The 26897-nt window shown below is 53.9% G+C and overlaps 14 protein-coding genes across 14 annotated transcripts; 6 read left to right on the forward strand and 8 right to left on the reverse strand.

Annotated features, from left to right (window-relative positions):
• Positions 1–53: 53 nt before the first annotated feature.
• On the reverse strand, positions 54–2014 carry CLAFUR5_04175 (oxidoreductase ptaK; the record flags this gene model as incomplete). Its single annotated transcript, XM_047903323.1, has 3 exons — positions 54–228; positions 312–1875; positions 1930–2014. The coding sequence occupies 3 exons, from the start codon at positions 2012–2014 to the stop codon at positions 54–56; spliced, it is 1824 nt and encodes a 607-aa protein (XP_047760459.1).
• Positions 2015–2839: 825 nt separating this feature from the next.
• CLAFUR5_04176 (Acetamidase) lies at positions 2840–4642 on the reverse strand (the record flags this gene model as incomplete). Its single annotated transcript, XM_047903324.1, has 2 exons — positions 2840–4517; positions 4602–4642. 2 exons carry the CDS (start codon positions 4640–4642, stop codon positions 2840–2842), a joined length of 1719 nt encoding a protein of 572 aa, XP_047760456.1.
• Positions 4643–5314: 672 nt separating this feature from the next.
• On the reverse strand, positions 5315–5542 carry CLAFUR5_20031 (uncharacterized protein; the record flags this gene model as incomplete). Its single annotated transcript, XM_059462887.1, has 1 exon — positions 5315–5542. One exon carries the CDS (start codon positions 5540–5542, stop codon positions 5315–5317), a length of 228 nt encoding a protein of 75 aa, XP_059318959.1.
• A 253-nt stretch (positions 5543–5795) lies between these two features.
• CLAFUR5_04177 (uncharacterized protein) lies at positions 5796–6083 on the forward strand (the record flags this gene model as incomplete). Its single annotated transcript, XM_047903325.1, has 1 exon — positions 5796–6083. The coding sequence occupies one exon, from the start codon at positions 5796–5798 to the stop codon at positions 6081–6083; it is 288 nt and encodes a 95-aa protein (XP_047760457.1).
• Positions 6084–7127: 1044 nt separating this feature from the next.
• On the forward strand, positions 7128–7988 carry CLAFUR5_04178 (uncharacterized protein; the record flags this gene model as incomplete). Its single annotated transcript, XM_047903326.1, has 1 exon — positions 7128–7988. One exon carries the CDS (start codon positions 7128–7130, stop codon positions 7986–7988), a length of 861 nt encoding a protein of 286 aa, XP_047760454.1.
• Positions 7989–8040: 52 nt separating this feature from the next.
• Positions 8041–10449, reverse strand: CLAFUR5_04179 (uncharacterized protein; the record flags this gene model as incomplete). The annotated part of the gene is made up of 3 exons (XM_047903327.1): positions 8041–8608; positions 10131–10368; positions 10419–10449. 3 exons carry the CDS (start codon positions 10447–10449, stop codon positions 8041–8043), a joined length of 837 nt encoding a protein of 278 aa, XP_047760455.1.
• A 224-nt stretch (positions 10450–10673) lies between these two features.
• On the reverse strand, positions 10674–10829 carry CLAFUR5_04180 (uncharacterized protein; the record flags this gene model as incomplete). Its single annotated transcript, XM_047903328.1, has 1 exon — positions 10674–10829. The coding sequence occupies one exon, from the start codon at positions 10827–10829 to the stop codon at positions 10674–10676; it is 156 nt and encodes a 51-aa protein (XP_047760101.1).
• A 263-nt stretch (positions 10830–11092) lies between these two features.
• On the reverse strand, positions 11093–11614 carry CLAFUR5_04181 (uncharacterized protein; the record flags this gene model as incomplete). Its single annotated transcript, XM_047903329.1, has 1 exon — positions 11093–11614. The coding sequence occupies one exon, from the start codon at positions 11612–11614 to the stop codon at positions 11093–11095; it is 522 nt and encodes a 173-aa protein (XP_047760100.1).
• A 148-nt stretch (positions 11615–11762) lies between these two features.
• Positions 11763–12797, reverse strand: CLAFUR5_04182 (uncharacterized protein; the record flags this gene model as incomplete). The annotated part of the gene is made up of 3 exons (XM_047903330.1): positions 11763–11864; positions 11885–12337; positions 12384–12797. 3 exons carry the CDS (start codon positions 12795–12797, stop codon positions 11763–11765), a joined length of 969 nt encoding a protein of 322 aa, XP_047760099.1.
• A 2230-nt stretch (positions 12798–15027) lies between these two features.
• Positions 15028–16679, forward strand: CLAFUR5_04183 (Phenylalanine--tRNA ligase alpha subunit; the record flags this gene model as incomplete). The annotated part of the gene is made up of 2 exons (XM_047903331.1): positions 15028–15791; positions 15845–16679. 2 exons carry the CDS (start codon positions 15028–15030, stop codon positions 16677–16679), a joined length of 1599 nt encoding a protein of 532 aa, XP_047760098.1.
• Positions 16680–17810: 1131 nt separating this feature from the next.
• CLAFUR5_04184 (Heterokaryon incompatibility protein 6, OR allele) lies at positions 17811–18575 on the forward strand (the record flags this gene model as incomplete). Its single annotated transcript, XM_047903332.1, has 2 exons — positions 17811–18437; positions 18498–18575. The coding sequence occupies 2 exons, from the start codon at positions 17811–17813 to the stop codon at positions 18573–18575; spliced, it is 705 nt and encodes a 234-aa protein (XP_047760291.1).
• Positions 18576–19049: 474 nt separating this feature from the next.
• CLAFUR5_04185 (uncharacterized protein) lies at positions 19050–19670 on the forward strand (the record flags this gene model as incomplete). The annotated part of the gene is made up of 1 exon (XM_047903333.1): positions 19050–19670. The coding sequence occupies one exon, from the start codon at positions 19050–19052 to the stop codon at positions 19668–19670; it is 621 nt and encodes a 206-aa protein (XP_047760290.1).
• A 3342-nt stretch (positions 19671–23012) lies between these two features.
• CLAFUR5_04186 (uncharacterized protein) lies at positions 23013–24095 on the forward strand (the record flags this gene model as incomplete). Its single annotated transcript, XM_047903334.1, has 1 exon — positions 23013–24095. One exon carries the CDS (start codon positions 23013–23015, stop codon positions 24093–24095), a length of 1083 nt encoding a protein of 360 aa, XP_047760097.1.
• Positions 24096–26547: 2452 nt separating this feature from the next.
• CLAFUR5_04187 (uncharacterized protein) lies at positions 26548–26897 on the reverse strand (the record flags this gene model as incomplete). The annotated part of the gene is made up of 2 exons (XM_047903335.1): positions 26548–26841; positions 26862–26897. 2 exons carry the CDS (start codon positions 26895–26897, stop codon positions 26548–26550), a joined length of 330 nt encoding a protein of 109 aa, XP_047760096.1.

Below are 26897 nucleotides of genomic sequence, written 5' to 3' on the forward strand. Positions count from 1 at the left end.
AGTGCATATCGCTCGATTGTCGCTAACTTAGGAAACCACACTCGAATCAGCTCTCACACCTTCAACCCATCATCAATCTGATCAACCACATTCTCTCCCGTCCACGCCGCCCAGTCCGTACACGTCTCCGCCATAGCATCCGGTATTTCCATCTGCTTAATATCATCCGGCCTCTCCAAAACATTCCACACGAAACCCGCAGCAGCATGCCACGTGAGATGACAATGACTACAACACCACATTAGCAAACTCGCCCCCCATCAACCACAAGACGAAGAAGAAGAGAAAGAAGAAGAAGAAGGAATACTCACAACGGCCAAACCCCCGGATTATCCTGCACCCACTGCACCACAATATACCCTCCGGGCATCAACATCTGCACATCCCTCCTCTGCGGGTTCTCCCTATTCGTGACATGTCCATCCCAGCAATTGCCATACTCATACTCCGGAAACTCAATATTCGCCTCCGGCTTGCCATCTGTGCGATTAAACACAAAATTATTATCTCTACACTCCCCCTCCGCTAGGACAAACATATTATGCCCATGAAGATGCATCGGATGCGGCATCGGCCCCGTATTCTCGACGACGAACAGGATACTGCTGTTGGAGCCGTAATTGTGCACATTAGCGATGGCGGGGAAGTCCAGGTTACCGGAGCGCGAGGAGAGGAGGATGGGATCGTTGTAATTTGTCCTGAACGTCCGGCCGCGCATATACCACAACAAATGCGTCCCATTCGTCTGCGCAGAGATCGGGATGACCTCGCTATACCCCGACTCTGGAGCCGGCGGGGCGATGGGATAGTAAGGTTTCGTCAAGGCTAGGTCCTCGTTGCCGCAGTAGGTATTATATGCGTTCGGACCTGGCGACGAGAGGGGGAGCGTGTTGGTATTGGCGTTTTCGTAGAAGATGGCGGCTTTTGCTTCGGTTTGGCCTTCGGCTTCGCTGCAGGGGGCTATGTAGGAGCGCATCCAGATGGAGGTTGTGGGGGGTTTGTCGAAGAGGACGATGACGTCGCTGCGTTGGCCGACTGTGAGGGTGATGTGGTCTGTTTCGTAGGGCACGACGGGGACGAAGTCGTTGGAGATGACGAGGAAGGTGTGGTCGTCGATTGTGAACTTTTGCGTCGCGGAGCAGGCTGTGCTGATGAGACGGAGGCGGTAACGTTTTCCGGAGTGGACTGAGAATTTCGTGATAGGAGATTTGGCGCCGTAGTAGGGGTTCAGGCCATTGATGAGGACGTTCTGCGAGGCTGGGATTTTCGCATTGGGGAAAGGTGCCATGAGTTCGTCGACGAGGTCGTGGTAGTATGTGTGTACCCAGTCACCCAGCATGATCGGGCCAAGATCTGCGTCGTAGGGTGCGTTGGTAGGCCCATACACCACAATCGGACCATAGAATCCGTTCGCTGACTGCGAGTCGTAGTGCGAATGGTAAAATGCAGACCCATACAACTCTGCCCTCGTCTTGTAGACAAACGTCTTCCCAGGCGCCACAGGACACTGACTAATCCCCGGCACCCCATCCATCCACTGCGACCCCTTCTGCAGGAAACCATGAAAGTGAATAGCCGTGCCCTCAACCAGATTGTTATTGACCGTAACCTCAATCATATCCCCCCAATTCGCCTCAATCATAGGCCCGGGAAACTCATTGTTGACCAGGACACACTTCATCGGCACGCCATCCGGGTCGCAATTCCCTAGTGAGATATTGAATGTATACGTCCTTGTCACGCCAGTATCTGGCCAAGACTCGTAGTAATTGGTATTATTCGCCGTCTTACCGCCCCAGGGAACTTCAAAGCCTTGTGGCATGGGATTATCTGTGAGGAAGTTTGGAAGTCGGCTTCCTGGAAAGCCACTGGAACCTGCAGTCTTAATTAGTCTTCGTCCCACTCACTCAAGCTGTGATATCGTCTTACCAGGTGGGCTGACTTCGCCATTGGGGTGAAAGAGAGGATTGCTAGCTACCAGAGCAGCAATAGCGCCCTTGCCAAACATCGGCATGACGATCGTGGTCTGCGAAAATCAGTAACGAGTGATGACACTCTCACAGCTTGTAAATTGAAATAGTGTATTGTTGCACGACGCCGGACTTCCAGTACCGTAGGCACTTCGAAAGATGCTAGGTAGACGTCTTCTTTGCACCGAAACAAAGTAGAAATACTCTTAGCTGTGAGCGCGTTGGCAGCGCGATAGTTGCTACGCCGGAGCTCTGGGTAACATGGCGGTTTTCAGGCGTTGAACAGGTTGTGGTCGAGATGCTATCAGCGTGTGAGCCACGTGTTGTGACTTCCAGGAGATCGTTGCATTCGCCAGAGATGACAGTATGAGCCGCCGAGCATTTGAGCAGATGGTACAGCATCGCTCATCGCTGGAGTCAACATCGCAGCCCATGACGTTCGACGAGATGCTTTCCGATTCTGCTGCAGCATGTAAAATGTTGAAGATGGCTTCCAGATGCTGTGGAAACAGCACGCATGACGGGGAGGAAATCCGTAAAGCCGGTGTAAAACTTGGTCGAGCAACGTTCCCCGTGCGCAGCTACCGCAGCAACGAATCTTTGGTCCCAATCTCCTCTGTTTCCTACGGCTCCGCCAGCTTACGCAGCCTCGTCAAATATGCAGTGCAGTCGCACTCTTGCTTCGCCGACTGATCCGTTAGAGAAGCAGAGTACAACCTTGTGAGTGGCCAAGAGCAATTATATCTGGCTTGTGCACAGCGAGACAATCTTACGGCATTACCATACCTATTTCTGGCTCAAATGTCAGTACATCGATTGGAATCTTGCTCTCAGCCTCTCAAGCCGTCTCCGGTATTCGTCTGCCAAACTCATGCCTCCGGCACAGCCAAAAGCTCATACCTCTCGCCCCTCTCTTCAAGCGCATTCTCAAGCCTCTTCATGACCGCCAGTACCTTCTCTTCCTCCAATCTCCTCCCCACAACCTGCACCGCAACAGGCAAGCCCGCCATCTTACTGGCATCATAATGCTTATACGCTCCTCTCGCCACACCATTCATGTTGTTCACCCTGATACTCTGCGGCAGCATATCCTTACTCGGATCCACCTTCGTCACTGGCACAATCCCAGCGGTATAATCCAGCAAATTGAACAGGAATGTATACCCGCAACTCGCACTCGCATCCTTCATACCGTTATGAGGCACTGCCGGTGTCGCATTGGGAGGTGTGAGCATAACATCCATTCCATCTCCCTTCTCGCCGAACGAGTTCCACCATTCAAAGAATTTCGCCCGATAAGTCTCCCTCTTGTAAACCCACTGCCAATTCTCGAACGCGCTCTTCTCATGCCAATGTTCCAGCAAGCCTGCCCAGATGTCGTCTCTTTTGATGTACTTGACATATGCCCAGTAGAACCACTTGATGAAGCGTGGCAGACGCATGTATTTGCCGAACTCCCGTGCGCCTGGGTCGTCGGACTCGCCGGTGCGGAAGAAGGAGCGGAACATGCGGGTGCCGTCGGCGTTGAGGAGATTCGAGGCGATGACCATGGCTTCGTAGGGGCTAGGAGGGACAACGTCGAAGACCTCGTGGCCTTGGGAGCGGAGGGCGGAGATGGCGATGTCGAGGGCTCGGACGCAGGCTGGGGCTGGATCGACGACTTGGTCGGTTCGCATTACGCCGATCTTGAGGTGTTTCTTGTCGAGGTATGCGTTCTCGTGGTCTTGGTTCCACGGCATGGGATGGACAGAGGGATCGTACTTCCATGGTTGCATTTGGATGAAGGAGCGTGTAAAGTAAGTCAGATCGAGCAGAGTTCGTGCCATGGGCGAGAAGACCGAAGGAATGCCCTCCTGCCCGTACATCGAGGTGCTGACGCCTAGCTTGGGCCAGCGTCCAGTACTGCAGCGGAGGGAATAGCAGCCTGAGAAATGTGCTGGTGCTCTGACAGATCCTGCGACATCAGACCCAATGCCTATTCTGCTGCCACCGAACGCAAGAATTGCACCTTCGCCTCCAGTGCTTCCACCAGGCGAGTACTTGGGATTGTGAGGATTCAGGCAGCGGCCCCAGACGTCGTTGAAGCTCTCGAAGCTGAGAAGCGTGATGGGCAACGCAGTCTTGACGAAAGGTACGGCTCCCGCATCTTTGAGCATGCGCACAATGGCGCCATCCACTGGAGTAGGCTTGCCAGTATTGCACGAGTACCCAACGCTCGTGTCGAAGCCTCCCACCTGTATGCTGTCTTTCAGACTGACAGGCAACCCAGCGAGTGGTCCTTTCAAGTTGATGTCGCCATTCTCGATCCATTGCTCGGCTTCCTTGATCATGACTTCCGTCACACAGTTTGTCTTCTCCTGTGCCTTGACGGCGACCTTGCCGTATGCTCGTAGCACAGCTTTGGCACTGGTCTTGCTGTTCTGCACATCTTGAACCAGTTGATCGATGGGCTCGTTCAGGATGCCCTTCTCGGCCGGCGAAAGTGGGTACAGGTATGGCTGCGGAAGTGTCGCGATTCGGCTTGCACGTTCATCCTGCTTTCGCTTGCTATAACAATGTCAACAACAACTTCTTGCATCGTCAAGCTATTGCGTGGGATATGTGTGGGGTGTAGGAAGGGAGCTGCCGTACCATGCCGCGCGATGCTCGAAGAAGTCGAACGGCGGAAACATCTTGCCGAAGCCTCCCCGACTATCACCGATCGAGTCTCTGTCTCTCTATTGCAGTCTGTACACAACTCTCAAGGTGAAGAAGAGAACAGGAAACCGAGCTCAAATGTCATCCCACGACACCGCCAGACTGATAGCGGGGGAGGACGACCCGCGTGTCCGTACTGGCAGTTGCTGCAGGCCGAAGATAGCGTGTCGTCGGCAGCAGCTGCCCTATCTGGCCTGACAACAAGAACGAAGGGAGTCGCCAACGGCACTGAATCCTGAACTGTCATGTTAACCAGATTCTCGGCCAGAGCGATCGTTGGCCGCCGGGATTGACAACACTCGCGACGTTCGATAGCCCGGCCAATGCATTGCTTTCACGATCATGTCGAGGTCAAGTCTGAAGCACTCCGAGACTCCGAAAGACTCCGACAGCGACAAGGGCAGCCGTCCAGCAAGGTCGATGCACTCTCAAAGCATGTCTGGAACATCAGACAGTACAGCACCATGAAAGTGGACATCGGGAAAACATCATGATGAGAAAGCTGAAAACAACGTAATGTCTCGTTACCACAAGCCCCACGGCTGTAATGCAACGGTGAGGGCACCATCCACTGCTTCGAACAGGCTTTTGCAGCGATCTTGGACTCTGTTCGCCGCGGCCCTTACCACAGCACGAAACGCCAATTCCTATACGATGTCGATAGCTTCATATCTCGAGAGTACGATGCACTGCTTCGACCAGGCCCCTGCTACGACAGCGGACATATTTCGCGCGGCGGTAAGTTGAGTCGCGCTAGCTTGACGCACGCTACGAAGTGAAACTCCGGAACTGAGGCTGACAACCGAATCCTCCTTTCCCAACGACGCCTTTATATCGATCAATACAGCGACAAACACAGCATAGATACGTTGCATTCATGGATGCTATAGTACTGTCAAGCAGAAGCCATTGCATTGGCGTTTTCGAGCCAACAAGTAGTGTTTCCTCAACGATTATATCGATGGAGAACACAGCACTGCTACCTTATACCGAAGTCCACTAGTTCAGTATCGATCCTCACTTCGTAACAAGGGCTCCTACTCTGCAGCCGCGTCGCCATGCCATATCTCACCCCCTTTCCACGACCCTTCAACAGTCCACAACAACACCACCAGCACCACCAACACCATGAACGCACCAATCTGGTGGCACGAGGACAAGGCCCGCTACATGGCGATGCGCCGCATCCAACGCGAGAACGCCGAATTCGAGCGTCTCGACATCGTGATCCAAGGGCCTGACCCATCTCGCCTGGCACGAAACCGCCCGCCCCCGCCAAGTCGACGGCAGAGAATCGTCGACAAGCTTCAGGAAATGAAGCTGAAGCTCAAGGGCTGGGCTGGTAAGTTGAAGAAGAAGAAGGACCGAGATTTGTGTGTAGGGATGCCGCGCAGACGCCCCGGGTTTTGTGGGTAACAGAGGCACTAAGATCTGACGCAACTCCCACGGTGTGCTTGCACTTTGACGTTAGTGTGGGGGCTCTAGTAGTTGTGTCTCTTGCTTTGGGTCTAGGGGGAAAGGACCAGGCGAGAGATGCAATGAAGCTCGGACAAGCACGACTGTTTGATGTTGGTGCTAGGTGCGGTGAGTGGAATCAACCTCTGCTATGTGGGTCAGTCAGTGCTAACTTTTATGCCAATGCTTTGGCCTATACGGTGAGCTATAAGGTACAATGCGGGCTGCAATAACCGCCATCTGGGGAAAGGGAAGCGCTCCAGGGATAGGTGCATCGGCTGTCGATTGAATTGTCTGCTGTGTTGCAGCGCGAGTGGGACTGTTCAAGTGAATTTGATTGCGTGGAGGCATGACGCACACTTCTGATGCCCAAAGCATTGCAATGCGACTGTCTGTTGATGTATGTATGTTGATGTAAAGGCCAAAAGATGATGTTGAGCATTTCGCTCCCGAAAATGCAAGCATTGACCAAGCGGATCGACAAGGATGTCGAAGCGGATCTCCATTGCCGACTTCAGGGACGCGTACTTCTCCTCTGCTTCCAAACAACCACCAAATACATATACTCGACGCTGCTCGGTGTCGACGGAAGCTCGATAACTCGATAGAGATGATGCCTTGAACGCTGCTCCAAAGCGCAAAAGCTGCAATCTCTCCTCCTACGCTCGATTCGGATCGCGCACGCTGGACTTGCCACGAACCGGAGGGAGTCGTGGACGATGATGTGGACGCTGACAAGGCCTTGAATATCTCTCCTCACATCTGTATTTGCATCTGGAACGGCGTCTTCTGTGCTTGTCTTTTTGGTCGCATGCCGCATGCCCTGGGATTCAGCGATCCAGCACCCTGCGAGCGTACACTGGTTTGGCCCACGAAACTAATGAAACATCGCACATCGCATCCGGCGGCGTTCTATTGCTTGGGAACATTTGAGAAAGCTTGCAAATCCGTCTGCACAGGGACTCGCAAGAAGGCGAGATTGCGCATGTTTGGGCTGCCGCCAGTATGAGACTGTCCTTCTTCATTGCATTGTACTTTGTGCTATGCTTTCAACACATTGCAGCTCGCCCACTTCTCCATCCTCGCATGGCAGACTTTGATAGCGTTCGAATACACCTGGATCGACCTTACGTGGAGGAGGATGAGCACCATCCGAACAAATACTTCCTCGAATCAATCTTCAACCCACACTACGACGGCCGTTTTGCAGACCGTCCGCTCAAGTACGACGAGAAGCAATCCCATCTTTCAGCCTTGATCAGGACATATCTTTTTACTATGGAGAGCATCAGCGTGGAGACATGGCTTATGCACGGAACTTTGCTCGGCTGGTACTGGAACCGCAAAATCATGCCTTGGGACTCTGATCTGGATGTCATGGTTTCGGAGTCCTCTCTACATTTTCTGGCTGCATATCATAACATGACCATGCATACGTTCAAGCTACCACGATACAAGACAAGACGAAGCTACATGCTGGAAATCAACCCTCGTTGCAGTGAACGGGCACTCGACAAGGAGAACAGAATTGATGCAAGATGGATCGATACGGAGACTGGGCTTTTTATTGATATCACGACACTCAGACGAATTGGTACTACCGAGGACAACGGCGACTTGGAATTCAAGGTGAAGGACAACCATCACTACATGTACGATGACATATTCCCACTTCGTCAAAGCGCATTCGAGGGCATCTCTGTCAGCATTCCTTATGCCTATCCGGACATTCTCATCGAGGAGTATGGAGATGATGCTCTTTCTTCTGTGCACCACGAGAACCATCGGTTCGACGAGCAGAAGCAGAATTGGCTTCCGCAAGCCGTCTTGAGTAGCTCTGAGTACGACGAGAGCGAGGATACTTGAATTGTGTACACCACGCACGACTTCAGTTCAATTGATGCCGACACGACCCACTTCAGGTCCTGAGCCTCTCCGTAATGTCCGCGTTCGTCTCCGAAGAAGCCTCGCTATGCCTCTGGTGGTGCGCTTCCTCCCAGTCTCTGACGAGCATGCTGCTATACACATGCAGCCTCGCAGACTGAGCAAGCCATTCGAGGTAGTTGTTCCCGAAAGCCGGATCCGAGAAGTTTGTCGACACGGCACGCCAGCTGACCTGATTCTCCCTCGAACCACAACCTGCAAGGACGACGGCGAGCTCTATACATTCACCTTCGGTATCGTCCTTGCCTGCTGGAATGTTCTCGCTGCTCGAAAGATGGTATTCAACCTCCAGATGACCCATGGATTCCAGCTTCTTGAGGTTGTGTGATGAGGCAAGGCATCGCCTAAGGCTTTCGGTGACATTCTCTGCTTGGTTCTGGGACACGACAAGCCGGAAGTCGTTGCTGCTATAAAACAACAGTCCACTCTCTTCTCTCATCTGGCGAGACGTGCGTAACAACGGAGGTTCGCCACTGGCAAGAAGATCCACTGGTTCTGGCGATACCAAAGCATGCTCGTAAATCTGCTTCCGGAGCTCTGGACTCAATGCAAGAAGTGGTGAAGGCTGTAGCATGGTGTCATAGTAGACTGACGCCCACTCTGATCATTTGGATGTCTTCAAAGAGAAAGATTGCTGCTGTCCACCACGGTGTTACAGCAGAAGCTATTGCCGTGTTTGCCGGCCCGAAGCCGGACCACAGCCATGACAGACCCCCAGACATCACAGTCGAGGGATGGCTTCATACATAGAGATGGAACATCAAAGAGTATTTCGGGCATTAGATTACGAGAGGTTCGGTGGTATGTAGAACGTCCGAAGGGCGAGACGAGATTGCGAGGAAAGCTTCATGACTCGCGCTTGCATTCTTCAGCTTGACTCACGCCGCCACCAGTTGACAGCAAGGCTACCGCGATACGACATGGAGAAAGTGCTATATACTCCGCAGCATCTGGTACCTCTGCCCTCACGGGCATATGGTCAATATGTAACAAAACAGAGAAGACTAGCTTGGCCTCTGCACAAGGATGACACATACCAAGTAAGCGAGCAACCCATTTTTTGCTCTCTTTCGAGTCTCTCCCGGTGCCATGTCTCTGCAAGAAAGGTCAGTACACTTTATGGACGATATCGATATGAATCACGCATGGTTTGGTCAAGTTCGCTTTCGGGCTATGAAAGTTTTTGCTCTTTGTTCCCTCCCTTTGCTGTTGCTTTGGGCACAATCTTGCTGACTGCCACTTCGTCGTTCTGCCGCTTCAACTCGCTTCAGCCGCCCTCTGTTCCACCACGACTCTTCAGCTTGTCCAGTGCACCACTCGATGCCTCCACCAGTGGCCTTTGGCCGAAGCGCGCCAGCCGCTACATTTGACACGAAGCGGCGGCCTTGCGTTGTCTTCGGTTCCGTCTACCCCAAAGTGATGGAGTATGAGCTTGTTGTTTCCGCCGGACTCCGTGGCAAGCTCTCGTAGGACATCGTGGTATACAATGCGTATCTCTGCAACCAGTACGAGATATAAGCTGTCCCATGAGGCGAAAGGTAGTTGGTGAGCTTTGTCAAAGCCTGTCGTTCGCAGGGTGTGCCTTGGGTTCGGCACATCAAGACTAAGCATATTTAAGGCCCCGGTACCTTGCGGCGGGCTCGGCCAGCTGATCTTGTCCATCCACCTCTGGTCCGACAGCTTCTCGTGTGTGTAGATCGTGATTGCAGACATCCGCAGACACTGCCTGATGTCCGCCTCGCCGCGCGCGTCCTCCGGTATGTCCTCCACGGAGGCTGGTCATCCGTCGAGACATCAAGACTCAGCATATTTAAGGCCCCGGTACCTTACGGCGGGCTCGGCCAACTGAAGAGTCCTTACGTCAGCCGAAGCCGACAACATCGAGGATGGCTGTCGGTGATGGTCTCGTCCCTCCATCTCCTGCACGATGTCTGCGAGGCGGTCGAAGCCGCCGAAAACACAGCAATTGCAAGTGACGGCGACGGACGGCACATGTCCCAGGTTGCTCGAAAGGGGTCACCAGCTAAGATGCTTAAGACTCCAGCATATTTAAGGCCCCGGTACCTCGCGGCAGGCTCGGCCAGCTGAAGAGTCCTTACGTCAGCGAGCACCTTCAAGACTGGAATGATGTGGCGGTTGATCTCGTCGGCGGTTGGCAGCTGCTCTCCAACAACGGTGTTGGGTCCGGTCGGTGGCGGGGCGGCTGGCACTTGGATGCTGCTGTTGACGCTCTGGGCATCGTCGTCCATGACTGAGGTCATGTTGGTCTCGACGCCACTGAAGATGGTCTTGGCAGGGGAGGCTGTATGGTGGGTCAGTATGCGCCAATAAAGTCAAGGCGGGAGTACTTACTGTTGCCAGAAACTAGATTGAGGAAGTTCATATTGTTTGTGGTGATGTCGTGTCGTGTGTGGTATTTCAATGCTTGGAAAGTGGTTGCAAGATAGTCTGCGGACTCCAGCGTATTTAAGGCCCCGGTACCTTGCGGCGGGCTCGGCCAGCTGAAGAGCCCTGTCTGCTCAGTGTGTCGTAGTGTGTGAGGAGTCGTGTTGGTGGCTGAGAAAATGGTCAGTGATTGGAGACGATGATGAGGTGGTGAATCTCACCTTACGCAAAGCTCCAGGTGACGTCGGCGACGCCCTTGTCGAGAGAGTAGCCGAACTTGACGAAGGCGTTAGGGAGGACTTCGGCGATGCCTGGAGCGCAAGAACCTGGCTGCTTGTCGAGGATGGTGCCCTGGACAGTGACGCCGTCGGAGGCCATGTTGATCTTGCGGCCGCAGAGAGGATCTGCGTTGGGATTGGCTGCGGTCCAAAAGCACTCAGACTCCAGCGTATTTAAGGCCCCAGTACCTTGCGGCGGGCTCGGCCAGCTGTAGAGCTCCAGTCGCTCTGTCTGTCGGAGTGCGTGGAGAGGACGGCCGGATGCTTGTCGAGGATGGTGCCTTGGACAGTGACGCCGTTTGAGACCATGTTGATCTTGCGTCCGCAGAGAGGATCAGCGTTGGGGTTGGCAGCGGTCCACAGTCACTCGGAGACAGCGACAGCATCGCCGGAGAGAGCGGTACCACAAGCACCGACGCCTGGGCTGTCTGAGTTCTGGAAGGTGAGGCAGCCGGCGAGCTCTTCTCGCTCGCAGGTGATCGATGAGGTGCTGCGCCGTCCAAGGCAGCCGAGGGAGCTAAGCGTTCTGAGGCCTCCCGGACCCCAGCGACTCCCATACCGAGTCATGTTGACGATGATATTGTCAAGCACGCCCGCTTTGTGATCACAGTCCGTGATCAGAGTCTCGCTGCTGATGCTGCTCGAGTCACCAGATGACAGGTGGTCGTATCGCTGAATGGAAGAAGCCATGGAGATGGAAGCGGTCTCGATAGCGCTAGCGATTGGCTGCACTGCCAGCGCGGCATACTGCTTCACAGTTGCGATAGAAGATGTGCGGGAGGCCACATCATCCTCGACGTCGTCTGCGAGCGCGCGGTCGAGGTCGGTCAGTCGAGTAGGTGCTGCGCGGCTGGCGAAAGGCTGGTCGATATCGAAGAACCGCATGTCACTTCCGGCGAAAGCAGCGTGAACGCTCAATGAGCGAGGGAGCTAAGCATCCACAAAGGCCGCCCGGACCCCGTTAGCTCCCACACACAACGAAGCTAATAGCGGCACTTCTCTGTCTGCTGGATCTTGTAAGCAGGCATCACAGTCAAAGCCCAGTGGCGATGACGGCAATGCCGTCCAAAGACCTTGAGACACTGGCGGCGGCGATGCTGATGTAGACTTGCTTGATGTCGTAGTTCTTCTCAAGCTCGCTGAACATGAACATACGCATTGACTCTCTGCGGCGGTCGTTGGTCTGATCATCGTCAGTGCGGAAGAGCGGCTCTGGAAGGTGCCATCCCGGAGCTCGAAGTGCAGCTTCTGGAGGTCTGGTGGGAAGACTGTTCTTTCAACAACGGATCTCTTGATCTTGATGGTGCAGAACACAGAAAGATGGCGTCGACCAACAAAGCGCCGAAGGAGACGTTCTTGGTTGTTGACAGCCCAGGGCTGCCAGTTGGTGGCACATTCATGTGTGATCTTTCTGTTGCCGTTGGATGCCGGCGTGACTTCTTCATCACTGCACCTGGTCTTCTTATCTCTCCATTGGTAGATCGAGTGGAGGGTGTGGGTGGTGGCAGCACCGCCGGTTGACGGTAGGCGAGTCGTTGGCGGTGGGAGCGCTGGACTTGTGCTGGTTGGCAAGTGCATAGGCAGCAACGAGACGTGTTTGAAGACCACCTATCGACTGTCAGTATGCTTTTGATGATAGGTGAAGGTCTCTTACGATGCCGAACACCTCACCGCCGCGGTCGAGTCCATCAGACTCACGCAGGTGACGGTGCATGTTGTCGAAGGTGGTGGTGCAGATCTGGCTCTTTTTGCAGGTGGAACACAACGTATCGATTCTTGAAGCCTTGCTGGTGAAGATGCAGGTGGTTGCATGATACGATAGCGTGTGTTGGTGGTGGTGTTGCATGGTGGTGTGATGTTGTTTTGCTGGAGCTGAAAGTCGGAAGAAGGAGGTAAAGTAGGGCTTTGACCAAGCTTGAGCAAAGTGACGCTGCACCTTCATGTCCATAACACTGCAACCACACCACTTTTTGCGGGTGGAGCAACACGTAACGAGTGCTGTGATGTTGCTCGATTGAATGCGAGTGGTCTTTTGTTGTAGCGGTGGTTGTTGGTGGATGTGTTGCATGGTCGTAAGAACTTGGTCGGCTGAAGCTGAAAGTCGAGGAAGGAACTTAAGTCGCCGCGTTCGGACGCGGACAGGGGTCTCGCCAGGCAGCGATCACCTTCACTTCGAGATTGGTAAGCAAGGTGCCTGCGTGCTTGCTGGTGTGAGGGATGGCAGCTTCTACAGGATCAAGAGTGAGCTCCGGATGTGGTTCGACTCGAAAGTGTCAGTCACTCGAGGACAGATCGATGGCTGTTGGATCGCACACGAGCGGTAGCTGCTGAGTTTGATCGAGCTTTCTGGAGGTGCCGTACATGTACCTTGCCGTAGGATTTACGTGCTTGCTTCACCTTCGGTATTGCAGCGTTCAATGGCAAAGGAAAATGTGATGGCTCAATGAACTTCGAGGCACGAATGGCACTCGCTCGGCAACCTGTTGCTACGTCCTTGTTTGCGGGCGTACTCCAGCGGCAAAGCTTGGGCGATTTCTCTAGAGACTCCATACCGCAGACCTGCTTCAAACCGGCCAGTGCAGCGCTATCGATCCACGTTCTCTCTGCCTGGCATCGACTCGATTGTCCGTCAGTATCAAGTGAGCTTACGCTACGCGATTCGATGACGAGGCTTCATCTACAGCAGCGCCTGCGACTTCGTCACATGCTTTCCTGCTTGCTACCTCTACAGCCTCTGCTCGTAGCATAGACAATGTGCCTATCGAAATGCTCCTCTGCCTCAAGCGCACCCAATGCTCCATACCTCAGTCCTATCCGTAGCTATACCATCAAAGTGCCTTTTCCATGCCCGTTGCTATGTGATTCTGTGACGGCTATTGTCCGCTACGCGAGGCGGGGCTTGGCGCCTCAGCTGCGTCTCCCCTTGATGTTTTCTTTCGCCGCCGCTTCTCCTCGACCTCGACAAGACGGCAGACAAATTTGTATGTGAGATGCCCGCACCCATATAATACCACCGAAGGAGTATTGCTAATGAACGCTTCGTGCATTGCAGTTTTTTTACATCAATTTTGAAGAGAGAAGATCGTAAGTCCACCCAAACATGGCGGCCGCCAACACCGTTCCGCCTGCACTTGAGCGCCTGCAGCGGTCCTGGCAAGCAGCGCTCACATCGCCTCCTGCTGCGGATGCTGCAATTGCTTGAGTGTAGCTGCGGCATGGTGGTTGGCGGCGGCGGTGTATCCAGTCCATGATCTGGGAGAGTCAGCGCTGACGCATGTATAGAACAAGGCCAACAACAGCAGCAGCAGCAGCAAGCAGATGCGCCGCGGTACGTACCAAGCACTCCCTTTTCGCACCCATTCGTCATGCCAGCATAAAGAGCAAGGAATATACCAGCAGGAGCGAAGAGGACACAAGAAGCGCCACGGCCTGAAGCGCAGTGTCATCCTTCAGCCTCAGCAGCCAAGTCTTATGTCCTCCCTGGCCACAAGCAGTACTACAGCCTTTAGATCGTGGTTGGAGCTCCTCCGATGGTTCGTGCAGTGGTCTCTCTGGCCTTTGAACACTTCTGGATCATCGTGGCTGGATGCCAATGCTTTCGACCAAGTCTCTGGTAGGATGCTGGCTAACGCGTCGTGCTATAGATGTGCATTTTGCACAAGTATACTGCGGTGTGCCGGAACTGCCGCCGGCACTTCGTGTGGTACTGGGTGTGGTTGCAATGCCGCCCGTACATCAACAACCCGATAGGCCATACGTGGTCAACCACGACGTGTCCCGATCGGACGCGCCGCTGGAATGCCAGCAACCATACGTGGTTGTCTGTGCAGTGCGAGGACTGCGACATTGCCGCAGAGTTCGTCAAGTTGACAAGTGGGTGTTCATGTTACCGCGTGTGGCGCTTCGAGCTGTGGGCTAACATTGAAGCAGCCAACGACCCACCGCCACCACCACCAACTGCCCAGATGGGCAACCTGTGAGTATCGCCCCATGCATTGCATTATCCCCGAGCAGCAAGCCATCCATGGAGCCAATGCAGTCTTTGGACTGTTGGAGGTCAAGCTGTGAAGCATGAAGTCGGGAAAGCGACACTCAAATTCTGCTTGCCTCAGGCATCAGATGCACGAGCCGCTTCCAGCGGACCGCTCAACCTTAAACCTTATCTGAGGTTTTGGGAGTCGGAGCTTCTCGAATTGCTCATAACATCGCGCGCGCAAACTACACCTTTTGTCCTTGTTCTCCGCTAACAACACACACTCCAGCTCCTTGGGTCCTTCTTCCTCCTCCTCTTCCTCGTAATGGTCGGTCAACGCGGCGCGGTGCCGGTCCCCGTGGCCAATGGGTCACAAGACCTCGCCCTCGACATCCTCCAGCTCCTCTCCACTCAACAAGCCTTCGACACCGAGACGGCACTACCGCAGAACACACAGGCAGAGATCAAGTCCGCGCTCGACCGACTCGCCAGCAGATCCATGGTGACATACGACACGAACGACAGCGAACAGGTGGTCCTCACAGCAGAAGCCGAGCAGATTGTCGCAGAAGGCAGCCATGAGTACAAGGTGTGGCAGGCAGTCAAGCAGGCGGGCAGACTCTCACCAAAAGACCCGGCACTATCATCACAATCCGCGAAGCAAGGCTCAGGAAACGCCATCAAGGCAGGCTGGATCAAGAAGGATGGAGACGCTTTCGTGGCAGTCAAGGACGAAGTGAGAGACTCGACACAAGAGACGCTCGATTACGCACAGCACCACAAAAGCATGCCAGACCCGAAGACACTGAAAGACTTCGCCAAGCGGAAACTCGTCAGCACCAAGAAGGTCATCACATACCAAGTGCGAAAGGGACCCAAGTGGGCCACCGAGATACCCGTGGAGGTGACAGATCTGACTGCAGAGATGCTCGAAGACGGCAGCTGGGAGACCGCAAACTTCAAGCCGTACAACTTCAACGCACTCGGCGCACAGCAGAACGCAGGCACATTACATCCACTCAACAAGGTGCGAGAAGAGTTCAGGAAGATCTTCTTCGGCTGGGGATTCACCGAGATGCCCACAGCACGGTATGTTTCTGCATCCGCCTCATTTCACGTGCATCCCTCTGACAAATTGACAGCTTCGTCGACACCGGCTTCTGGAACTTCGACGCTCTCTTCGTACCACAGCAACACCCCGCCAGAGACGTACAGGACACCTTCTACGTCAAAGATCCCCTGGAATCAGGACCACCAGGCCCAGATCCTGCCGCAGATGCAGCTCTCGAGGAGATGGAAGCTGAAGCCGGCGACTTCAGCACTGACGCCACCAAGTCGAAACCACTCGACTACCAACAATACTACGATGACATCAAAGCAGTACACCAGGACGGCAAGTTCGGCTCGATAGGCTACCGCTATCCACACGCAGACTGGGAAACTCGCCGACTCGTTTTGCGCACGCACACGACTGCTGTCTCCACTTACATACTACACCGACTGGCCGCGAATCCACGACCAGTACGATACTTCTCCATCGACCGCGTCTTCCGAAACGAGACCGTCGACGCAACACATCTTGCCGAGTTCCACCAGATTGAAGGCGTTATCGCAGACTACGGCCTCACTCTCGGCGGACTGCAAGACTTCCTCGGCAGCTTCTTCAGAAAGCTCGGCATCACCAACCTCCGCTTCAAGCCAGCATACAATCCCTACACCGAGCCATCAATGGAAGTCTTCGGCTTCCACACCGGCCTCAACAAGTGGGTCGAGATCGGCAACAGCGGCATGTTCAGACCAGAGATGCTTCTTCCCATGGGCCTACCAGCAGATCTCAGAGTCTATGGCTTCGGTCTGTCACTCGAGCGGCCGACTATGATCAAGTACGGCGTCAGCAATATCCGAGAGTTGCTTGGACACAAGGTGGACCTTCACTTCATTGAGACGAACGCTGCTGTTCGTCTGGACAGAGATTAGAGGATGTGTGCCACCGTGGAGCATTTCGAGACTCTTGTCTTCGATGGCTCAGCACTGCATTTTGAGAAGCTGTATAGTAACATAGACCCACTGCGACTGTGAAGGGAGAATGTAGCATAACAGCGAATGATTGAATGTTCGACATGAATCCCCTTCCCATTCTTCTTCTTTCCTTTGTACGTCTGGAAGGTTGAGCCGCAGTCCTGCTCTGACTTCAACCCTACCTGTCTCAATATCGGGCCTGTCACGATCCGAATACCCGTCCGAGGGTTCACCATCTGTCAAGGCGGACTCTTGTATCAGCGTCCGGAAAGGATCAAGGACGGTGTCTGGCCCGTCCAGTATCGGGACCTTCAGCCCAGATTGAACCCAGAAGATAACTGCAACCGCGATCACAGCTCGCACGATGTCGGCTGAGGCGTGGTCTATCGCAACGAACCAACTTCCGGACTATGGTCGATCTGTTCCTTCTCCAGGAGCCTTGCGCAACACACGAGAAGAGCAAGATACCTGCGGACCCTCTTTGCGCACGACTGTTGAGGAGGAGGGACGGAGTGGTATCGCAGGCGAGAGACAAATAAGAAGGACCCGTGCTGTCGAGAATATGCCATCTTTAGCCCGGTGGCGATGCCGAACGACATCCTGAGCCCAGGGCGATACTGAAGCTGCTGAGGAACATACACTCGGCCCCTTGGATCAGTTTTTATGGGCCTCATACCGACCATATCGTGTGACCCAGCAGGATTCCGCCGGGGAACTGGCAGCCGGAAAGGCCATGCCCACGATTGGAAGGCAATATCGTCTCAAGCCGCGAGAGTCTTGTGCGCGAGCTGTCGAGCACCCACTTGCTACCAACGAGGGCAGCCACACATTCGATGCTCGCCTTCGACCATTGCGATCACGACATCCAGATAGACCGCATACAGCGCCGTGGTCAGCATCATGTACTATTCTTGGCAAGAAGCGTCCTGTTAGACTTCTTGGGCTGGTGGTGCCAAGAGATGGCTTGCATTCAGCCCCCGAGCTGTCGCAGCTGGCGATGTGGGCTGATCTGAACTCGACCCCTTGACTACAGCATATTCACTTCGTGTTGTCGCCACTTTTCCAACCGAGTTCTACGTTACAGAATCGATGCCGCGAACGACAGAAAATATGTTCACATACAACTACTGCTTGCAAGACACGCAGATCCGCCTTCTGCGGCTTTTGCCAGGCAGCGACGACCAGGAGTTCATTGGATGTCTCCTGGCAGTCGACTTCGACCGCAATGCAAGCCCTCAGTATGAAGCACTATCATATACCTGGGGCAAGCCTCTATTTGATGCAGCCATCTTCTTCAATGATGATCAGAGTGATGGCCTTGCCAGGAAGTTCAAAATCACGACAGATCTAGCCGTTGCTCTCAGGCATCTTCGTCGAGCGGACAAGGAACGAATTCTATGGATCGATCAGATCTGCATCAATCAGCATGATGCCACAGAGAAGTCTACACAAGTCAACAATATGATGGCCGATATCTACAGGAGAACGAGTGCCCTCATCGTCTGGCTCGGCGCCGCAGATAGTGAAACGGGCATTGCCTTTGACACTATCGAGGGAACATATCAAAGTCTGCCAAAGGGTCCAGGCCTATCGTATCAGGAGCGTATTGCACTTCGACGAGAGCATATGGTGGAGCCAAGCACAGGTGTTTTCAATGCTATAGAGTGGCGAGCTGTCTACAATCTGCTGCGCCGGCCGTGGTTTGAACGCACATGGGTAAGCTGAGCCTTGCGATCGATGAAGCCGCTGGCTTTTACAAAGACTGACTGTCTGCAGATAGTGCAGGAAGCGTACCTGGCCGAGCTTGATGGCACAAAGACCACGGTCCTGTGCGGTGGCTATTACGTTGATTAGGAGACGCTAAACATTGTTCATGCCGGTTTCAAGGACTACGCCCTGTTCGATTCGACACTTGGACACGATGCCATACGACTAGCATTTGATAAGTACAATAATCTGTCGGATCCTGTTGATCTGTATCGTCAGGCCAGACTTCACGGCGATACCATGTACAGCATCGACCACGTCTACCAGTTTCGAACAAGTCAATGCACCAATGCCGCTGATCGTGTCAATGCCACTCGAGAGCTATGGCTTCCTCAAGAACGAGCGGACTTCGCTGTCGACTACGCGGCCTCGGCCTCCCGAACTTATGCTCGCTTCGTACGGGCATACATCACGAGGCATCGGAGCTTACGCCCACTCGGTTTCTGCTTGGCGGGCAAGAACTTCACTACGCCCTCTTGGGTTCCAGACTGATCTGTCAACAAATACAAGTGGCCTTTGAGAATTTTCACTACCGCATACCCTTTTCATGGTGGCTCCGAGATGTATAATGCTATGCCCAGCAATGGGACAAACAGTACCGCTGCGATCATTGAAGCATCAGTCGCTGGCGCAGAGCACATTCTCACGCTCAGCGGTTACGCAATGTATACCGTTAGTATGATCGGCCAGGATCGGTCGAGGGTGCACTTCAACGTCATAGACTCCGATGGCGCCGCTGAGCTGCAGAACGAAGTCATGCAAGATGTATATGGCTTCGCAGGCACGACCTCGAACGCAGTTGGGCAACAGGTCGTCATTCCAGCATCTATATGGCGGACCCTTATCGCTGATCGTGATTCGAACGGTCGAAAGCCCGTCGCAGACCCAGTCGCAACAGACTTTCTTACCCGAGGAGATCTTCGAAATGTGTTCCTAACGACAATCTCTGGACGCAAGCTCTTCATCACAACAGAAGGCAACTTCGGTATTGGCCCATACAGTATGAACATTGGCGACTTGATATGCCTTTTTCCTGGAGCACAAGTACCTTTCGTGCTGAGGCAGAAGCCGGACGTTTTCCCCGAGCGATTTGAGCTTGTTGGTGAATGTTATTGCCACAGTCTGATGAGTGGTGCGAAGCCGGGGGAGACTCGTACATTGAGAAAGTTCCATCTTGTATGATGTTTGCTCAGCATCTGCCAGCGCCGAAATGCTACAATCCTCCCCATCTCTGGGCTAAGGAACAGGGCATGGGCGGTTCACTCGTCTTTTGCAATAGAGGACGAGTGGCACGACAGCGTTGCGATGCTTCAAGACGCCATGACGAGGGATGCTATGGTAGTGTGATCGCATTCGCATAGAGTGCCTAAGCACAAGTCTAGCTTTTGAGCTTGCCTTGATTCGGGTTTTGCACGAGACATTGACTCAAGATTGCGGTATGCCATGTCGCAGTTCGGACACCTGTCAAGAAGACTACCCATACAGTATGTCACTCTGTTAAGAAAGTTCATTTGTTTCGTCGATGAGGCAGATCGCTGAGCAAAGCTCCACATTGACAAGTCTCATTCTTTCAAGAGCCAAAGAGCTTCCAGATGGTATACTAGGACTACCAGGCTAACTGTAGGATCATGCGGAAGGCCGAGAATTGTCACAACTCTTATCTCTCGATCAAGAGACATTGAGAGGTCTTGGCTCAGCCGGAAGAAGTTGCCTGCGTAAAGTCCTTGTAATGCACGGTTGACTCAGACACAGGTGGCGTACGCCACGAAGGTTCGTGGCTAAACTGGCCGTCCAACGGGAATTGTACAGCCATTACAGTCTTGGTTCCGAAGGAAGGCAGCATATCCCTGCTTTTGCACCCCAAGAACCACCTTGCTGGACTCGCAGCCTTGCCCATCGTTACCAATCGCTCGGGTAGATGATTCTAAGTTGAGCCTGCGACCTGCAACTCGGTATCGTGCTCAATCGAAAAGTGAACAGCACGAATAAGATACTGTGGGAGTTTTGGAAGGCGTGCTGGATAGGACAAGCACAGCGATGAAGTATCAGCCCTGTGATGTGTTCCAGATGGTCGATCAGGCAAAGCACTATGTTCCAAGTAACAACCGGAAAGTCCGCCCCCGGCAGTGACTCAAGAGACTGAAAAAGTGGTGCGGCCCCATCAGGTGTATGACAGGCTGTAGGGTCCTCCACACCGACCGTGCCGAGTACCGACCGCCCTTGGAGGATGTACACGATATACGAGCCGTGCTGACTGGCAATCATCGATGACATGTGCTTGAGGACCCCTGTTCCTTCACAGCCAATCTGAGCTTGGCACTGTAGTGAACAAGTCTAGTGCGACTGGCATAACAGATCTTCGGGTTATGCTTGTTGAGGCCACAGGCAGCTCTCTTCCTGGTGTCATCCTGTTAGCTCATGCCCAGCCTTAAGTCTTGAGAGATCTCATCTGGTCTATGTCCGCAATTGTATCGGCCGAAGTCTTCAGATCGAGACTTGACCTCCGAGCCCCATAAAACCAGTGTCAATACCAACTTCTCGAAACCTCAACTCCTTGAACTGGACACCCCGAATCTACTTGCAACAAGGAGTTGGCGATAAGTTTGGGCCGACTTTCCAGAGCCATCGTTGAAGTACAGCGTCTTGACACTTTGAAACATTACTTGGCCAGCACAGCCGCACCTAGCTGCGTTTAAAGAAGCGCGTCGATTAGGCGCAATCCCAGGATTTCACCAGAACTAGGCTAATGAAATGACTATCCGATGTGTCAAACCTCTGTAGTACGAATAGATTACGACGTACGGACAGCCAGCAGCCAACACCTAGACTGTTCGGATGCCGATATGCTATATGCATGGCAGTCGGTCCGATGTAGCCGATCATTCGATAGGGTGAGCTGGTCTGCATCAATAATAGGGTATCTGGTAAGTTTTGGTTTGGAATACACTTGACGGTAGTCTGGCTACCATGAAGTATGCCCCGGTGCCACGACCTCACAAGCTCAATAGTGGCAGATGGTTACGTCCATGACTGCAATGCCACGATAGGTTCCCTACTGTGATGCAGATCCTAAGCATCGAGGTACACGATCACATGTCCGAGCAGGGCAAAGTCAGTCAGTCAGAGGCATACGGTAATGTTCAATCACCACGAGGACCGCCATTGTGCCTGTCATAACTGAACATCGAGATCTGCAAAAGCGGGATGGACCAGAAGATCAGGTCGATTTTGTTCGAGGTGCCGCTGATCGTTCAAAGGAGCTGCGTCGTCGCATTCAGACTGCAAACGGCACCTGGCACTCTGTGGAAGAGCATCTCTGTACAGTGTACCCTGGTCAGATACATGGCGACATTGACGGCAGCAGCCGACATGAAGCGTACACCGCCACCTCCTGCCAAGCGGCAACGCAAACGTTTGTGCTAGCGTGTGATTAGAAAGGCGCTGACTACTCAGGCTCACTCGCCTCTCTGATAGCAGTGCCCTAAGAAGTCGGTGCAATTGTATATGCTCGCCACGCAGACTTTAGCAAGGCCCTGTTGCGTCCGGCAAGTGCTGCCTCAGTTGAGCAAAGCCTTGCAAGTCCAGCATCCCAAAATGGCAGCGCGGCCCAAGTAAGGTTGGTATTTAGGGCACAGGGCGCTCGAACATCCGGGGGCCGAGCATTTTGTCTCAAATTTGTGTCAAACCCGGGAATAGAGTCGGGCTGGCGATAAGTTTAACCTCAGCACTCGGTTGACACTGCCAGGCCTTGCAATTCGGAGCAAGAGCCGCCTGTTTCTCCCTTGTGGCCAATCTGTAGATTTGAGATGTGATGATACATAGGACTCCGCGTACGCCAGTCTGCAAGATCTTTTACAACTGTTGAGCTTCGTACGGACGCTGTAGGTACTGCTTAGGGCGAATCACCGATCGTGATGTATTCGGCGGCTGTTCGATTTTGGCGACAGTGACGATACGATGAACGACACACCGGGCTCCAGTCAACGGAACCCTCAGTGTCGTCTCAAAAGAGCAATTAAGAGCATCTCAGAAGGTCGTGCCAAAAAGGGCAAAGGTGGCAAGGATGGCAAGAATGCGGCCGAAACAGCAACGCAAGCGAGCATGCGAGGTGTCATTGTGCTCGAGCCGCCGAAGGTTACGAACAGACAGCAGTGCAACCATTGCGACCCGGATTCGAGAGAGACAGCTCATGAGGTAGAGAGCAGCGATCCAGCCGTACTTCGTCGTATAGTACGACGTTAAGCTGCGTTGGCCTCAGTGGGTACTCGAAAGGCCACAATCGCTGCAGGACGAACCAAAAAGCCTGCAGTTTCTAGAAGTGCAAGTGCTCCAGCTCCTTCAGTGAGGGAAAGCGGACAATCTACATGGTGAGCTCTTTCGGACCAGACAGGACTGCAGAAGATAGACCCGTTCGCGCAGCTGCCAGTCGACTTCGATATCATCCAAGATCCAAACACTCTGCGCTCGCTTTTCGATTACTTCATGCAGGTCATATCACCATTGCTGGATGTTCGTTTACCAACCATGGCGGATCGAAATGCCGGCATCAAGTTTGTCTGGTCTGAAGAACTGCCGTATTGCGCGCTTCGGAGCCCGGCTTGCTTCTGGGCCATGATGTTGGGAGCCGACTCCCAGATAAACAATTCGCGAGGCGTTGATGCGAACAAGGACACCCTGACGCTAACGCTGCGGCACATGACGATCAATTCGATGAACCTGCGACTGCCCCAGATGGATGGGTACTGCCCGGATTGGGGTTTGATGAGTTTGATTGCTGTTCTTGGATGCTGGGAGAAGTTCCATGGGCACGAGATGGCGTGGAAAGCTCATCGTGATGGCTTGAAAGTGTCCACGCAGCGACTTCGCAACGAACAGATGAAGAACGAAGTGTTCGCGCAAGTTTTGACTCTCGTAGATAACGATGGCACGTTGATGCCGGATCTGCTAGGTTCAGACTTCTGGCAGGCGAGTGTTCCAAGTGGTGGCTTTGCACAGCTTGCGCAATCGACCTGGATCAACACAAATCTGGTGATCTCTCTGCGTGATTGCCGAGCGGTTGAGCTTGCCCAGACTGAAGAGGTCCGGGAGCGATTCCTGGCGGCTGCTACTGGACGTATTCTGCAGTTCGTGGTCCGGCACTTCATCGGAGAGGTCGCATGCACGGATCCTTTCAGAGATCGTGAAGGAGATCGCCAGGTCCTGACAGTGCATGTGATCATGCAGATGGCGGGCATGGCCATGGTGCACTTCCTGGCGGACGAGAAGAAAAAGCCCCTTGGCCTTGCGCTGACTGACATTCAAACAATGTGCCACGATGCAGCCAGATTGATTAGCAGTGTGATGCACGGGCAGATCTTCGAGGACACACTTCTTTGGGCTGTCTTCACGGTCGGCGCACTGGCGGGCGAAGACGTCGAAGCCCTGGTCCATATTGCTGTGGAACTATTCAGAAGAGCAAAGCTGGACAAGACTCGCGAGTGGCAGCCATTACTCCGCGAATTCGTGTTCCTCGAATCTGCCATGGAGCAATACGAGCATTTCCACAATCGGGTCAGAAGACAGGCCAGCCAACTTGAGCAAGGTGCAATGCAGAGCTTCGACAACTAGCGTGCGTCGAGACACCACCTCACCGACTGTGAGTGATCACACCGAGAAGACTTCCTTCCGACTGAGAGATAGTAGGCCATTGGATACTTTGCCAGAGTCAAGAGTGTTGCGGCCGTATCACCCACGGCCGGAGTCGTGCCAGGAGAGTCCATGCCAGTAGATGCATAGCACGATTCCTTGCAATGATGACTTCGCCTGGATCAGGCTGCGATGCAACTGATGGAGAGTTTGAGGATGTCGATGTGGGAGGAAGAAAGACACGCGCGCGGATGAAGAACGCTCGCAGCAGACACGACTTCTGGCTCGCGGGGGCCAGAAATCTTGGTGTACAGAATGAAGATGAGGAATGTGGACAGTGAAATCAACATCAACATAGCATACATGTATTCCTTCCGTTCCGCGCTTCCGACCTCCCTTTTGCCTTCCGAGCCTGCCACCCTTCCTCCCTTCCTCTCACTCGTCGACAAACTTGCATCGGCGTGTGCCAACATCAGTTTCATACCAACCTCCAACATCTGGCATCCACACGCATACCCATCCTCCTGAAGCTTCGCTTAAACGCTGGCGAACTGGCTATCTTCCTGGAGATGACAGCGCCAGTAAGGGCCAATGCACAAGCAGCAGAGTCTCATCTGAGTGTCCGACCAGGTCTTGTAAGCAGTCGAGTAGCCTTGTTGTTACGAGCTGCTGAGCTGGACCAGAACGTGCGAGTGTGCGTGCGAAATGGCTGGTAGATGCGAGTTCGGAGATGGCGTCTGCAGGTCGTGATGCTTACTGCCGTCGACCGAAGAGGCGAGCGTAAGAGATGTTCGAGTCGTAAGACTGGTTGGCAACAGATGAGCCGCTCAATGAACCAGCCCAGGCGACGAGCCCACGGAGGCTTCACCTCGATCGCCCTTGTGCTATCGCCGCCCAACGCACCAACGCCAAAATCCAACGCCCGACGCCAAAATCCACTGCTGCTGAGAGTCTTGCGAAGCGTACGAACTCTGCGGTGCAAATGAAGCTGGAGTCCACTGACTGTCGTTTCCTCGGGCTTGAAAGTGAGACAACGGTGGAAGCGCCAGCTTTACGGCTGTCGTGTGCCACTTCAAACCGCTGTCAACCACATACCTCTTAATGCCTTGAGGTATGTGGCCGACCTCGACAAACACGCAGTGCTTGTCGAAGGGACCTTCGCATGCTGACGCCGCCCGGACGCCAGTGGATCCCACACCACCAATCTTCTGTAAGCAGCGACTGGCTGCCAGCCGTGCATTTTGGGCGGGCGCGAAGGCCAGCGAAACTCACACGCCACCGAAGTCTTCTGCAAGCAGCGACTGGCCGCAGACCATGCATTTTGGGCGGGCGCGAAGGCCACCGATCCACCACATGATGTTTTCAGCTCGTCACTGCCACTGCCACTGCCACTCCCACGTCCAACTGTGACTTGAGGACGTGGGAGTGGTCAAAGTTGGCGATTCGGTATTGGCGCGGAAGGTACCTGTGCGCCGGACGTGCAGCGCTTGCAGACTGCCTGCCACTCCCACACCCCATTGTGACGTCGGGATGTGAGAGCGGTCTCAAGTTGGCCGCTTGCATCTCCTTCAGCTCAATGCGCTCATCGCCATTGCTTCTGCTCGACTCGCCGCGCCCAGCAGTCTTTGTTTTCTGTGACCGCCGGACGCAGCGCTGCCGTTTTGAAAAGCTGGTCAAGCTGGTCGATAACAGAGCGTTGTCGAAAGTGCCGCGCCCAGCAGTCTTTATTGTCTGTGACCGCCGGGCGCAGCGCCGCTCTGTTCAAGCTGCGTATTCATCTCTTTTGATCTTCAACAATGTCCCACCAAGTGGTTGACCAATCTCGGGGGCGTTCTCGCAGCGCGGATTCGTGAGGTGAGGTGGGTTTGGTCGTGCTATGCCGCGAGGTTGGGAGCCAGCCAGTGAGTCCGTGGGCTACGTGAGCCTGTCGCTCCTCGTGCTCGCGGTAGACGTTCTCGACGTCTTGAGGGGTCCAGCCGCGCTGGATGCAGATGGCCTTGATCTGCTCTTCCTTGAGCTGCTGCGCCTTGACGTGCTCGACGGAAGCGCGCACCCACCCTCACACCCACACCTCCCCTGCTTGTGAAAGTAGGGTCGGTGTGGGCATGTGAGGGCTAGTCTCGCCTGTGATAGATGTCAGTCAATGTTCGAGAGGGACTTCGGTCGAGAGAGCGGGGCGGGGGCATGTGACAGGTTGGAGGGTGATGTATATAGGTGGGTGGCGGGATGGTATCCTCAACAATTTCCTTGGGCGGGGTGGTGCAGTGGTAGACTTACCCAGCCCGAGACCTGACCTTGAAGCCAGAGGCTTCCTTCGTTCTATGAAGACATATGTCTTCTAAGAACAAACAGGACGCATCTGGTAGCTGCCTTGCCCAAGGCGATTGTTTTGCTGCTTTGATGGTCTTGACTCGTGGCGGCAGCAAAACAGGCTTCATGTTGGTAGATCTTGTTGCGTGCGTAGACATCTTTGAAGGTGTTGACGTCGAGAGAGACCAAAGCTTGGGTCGGCGAGGAGGCGGAAGGCAATCTCGTACTCGGCGTCAGGCTCCGCAAGGAGGTTGTTGAAGACAGACCAGTTTGCGAAGCTGTCGAAGACGGACCATTCTGCGAGAGGGACACGGTTTTTCTGGGATCGATCGATGACTTGAACGGGGATGCCATACTGCTCACTCGATCTTGTGCTGTAGTACTTGACAGCTTCTTGTTCAGACTTGAATTGCGGTGTCTGCGATAGGTGAAGCTCACGTAATCCTCACCCTCAGGTGCGGCGGCCTGCGTCAT

Source organism: Fulvia fulva, chromosome 4 (assembly GCF_020509005.1).
Source record: "Fulvia fulva chromosome 4, complete sequence".
NCBI classification, from domain to species: domain Eukaryota; kingdom Fungi; phylum Ascomycota; class Dothideomycetes; order Mycosphaerellales; family Mycosphaerellaceae; genus Fulvia; species Fulvia fulva.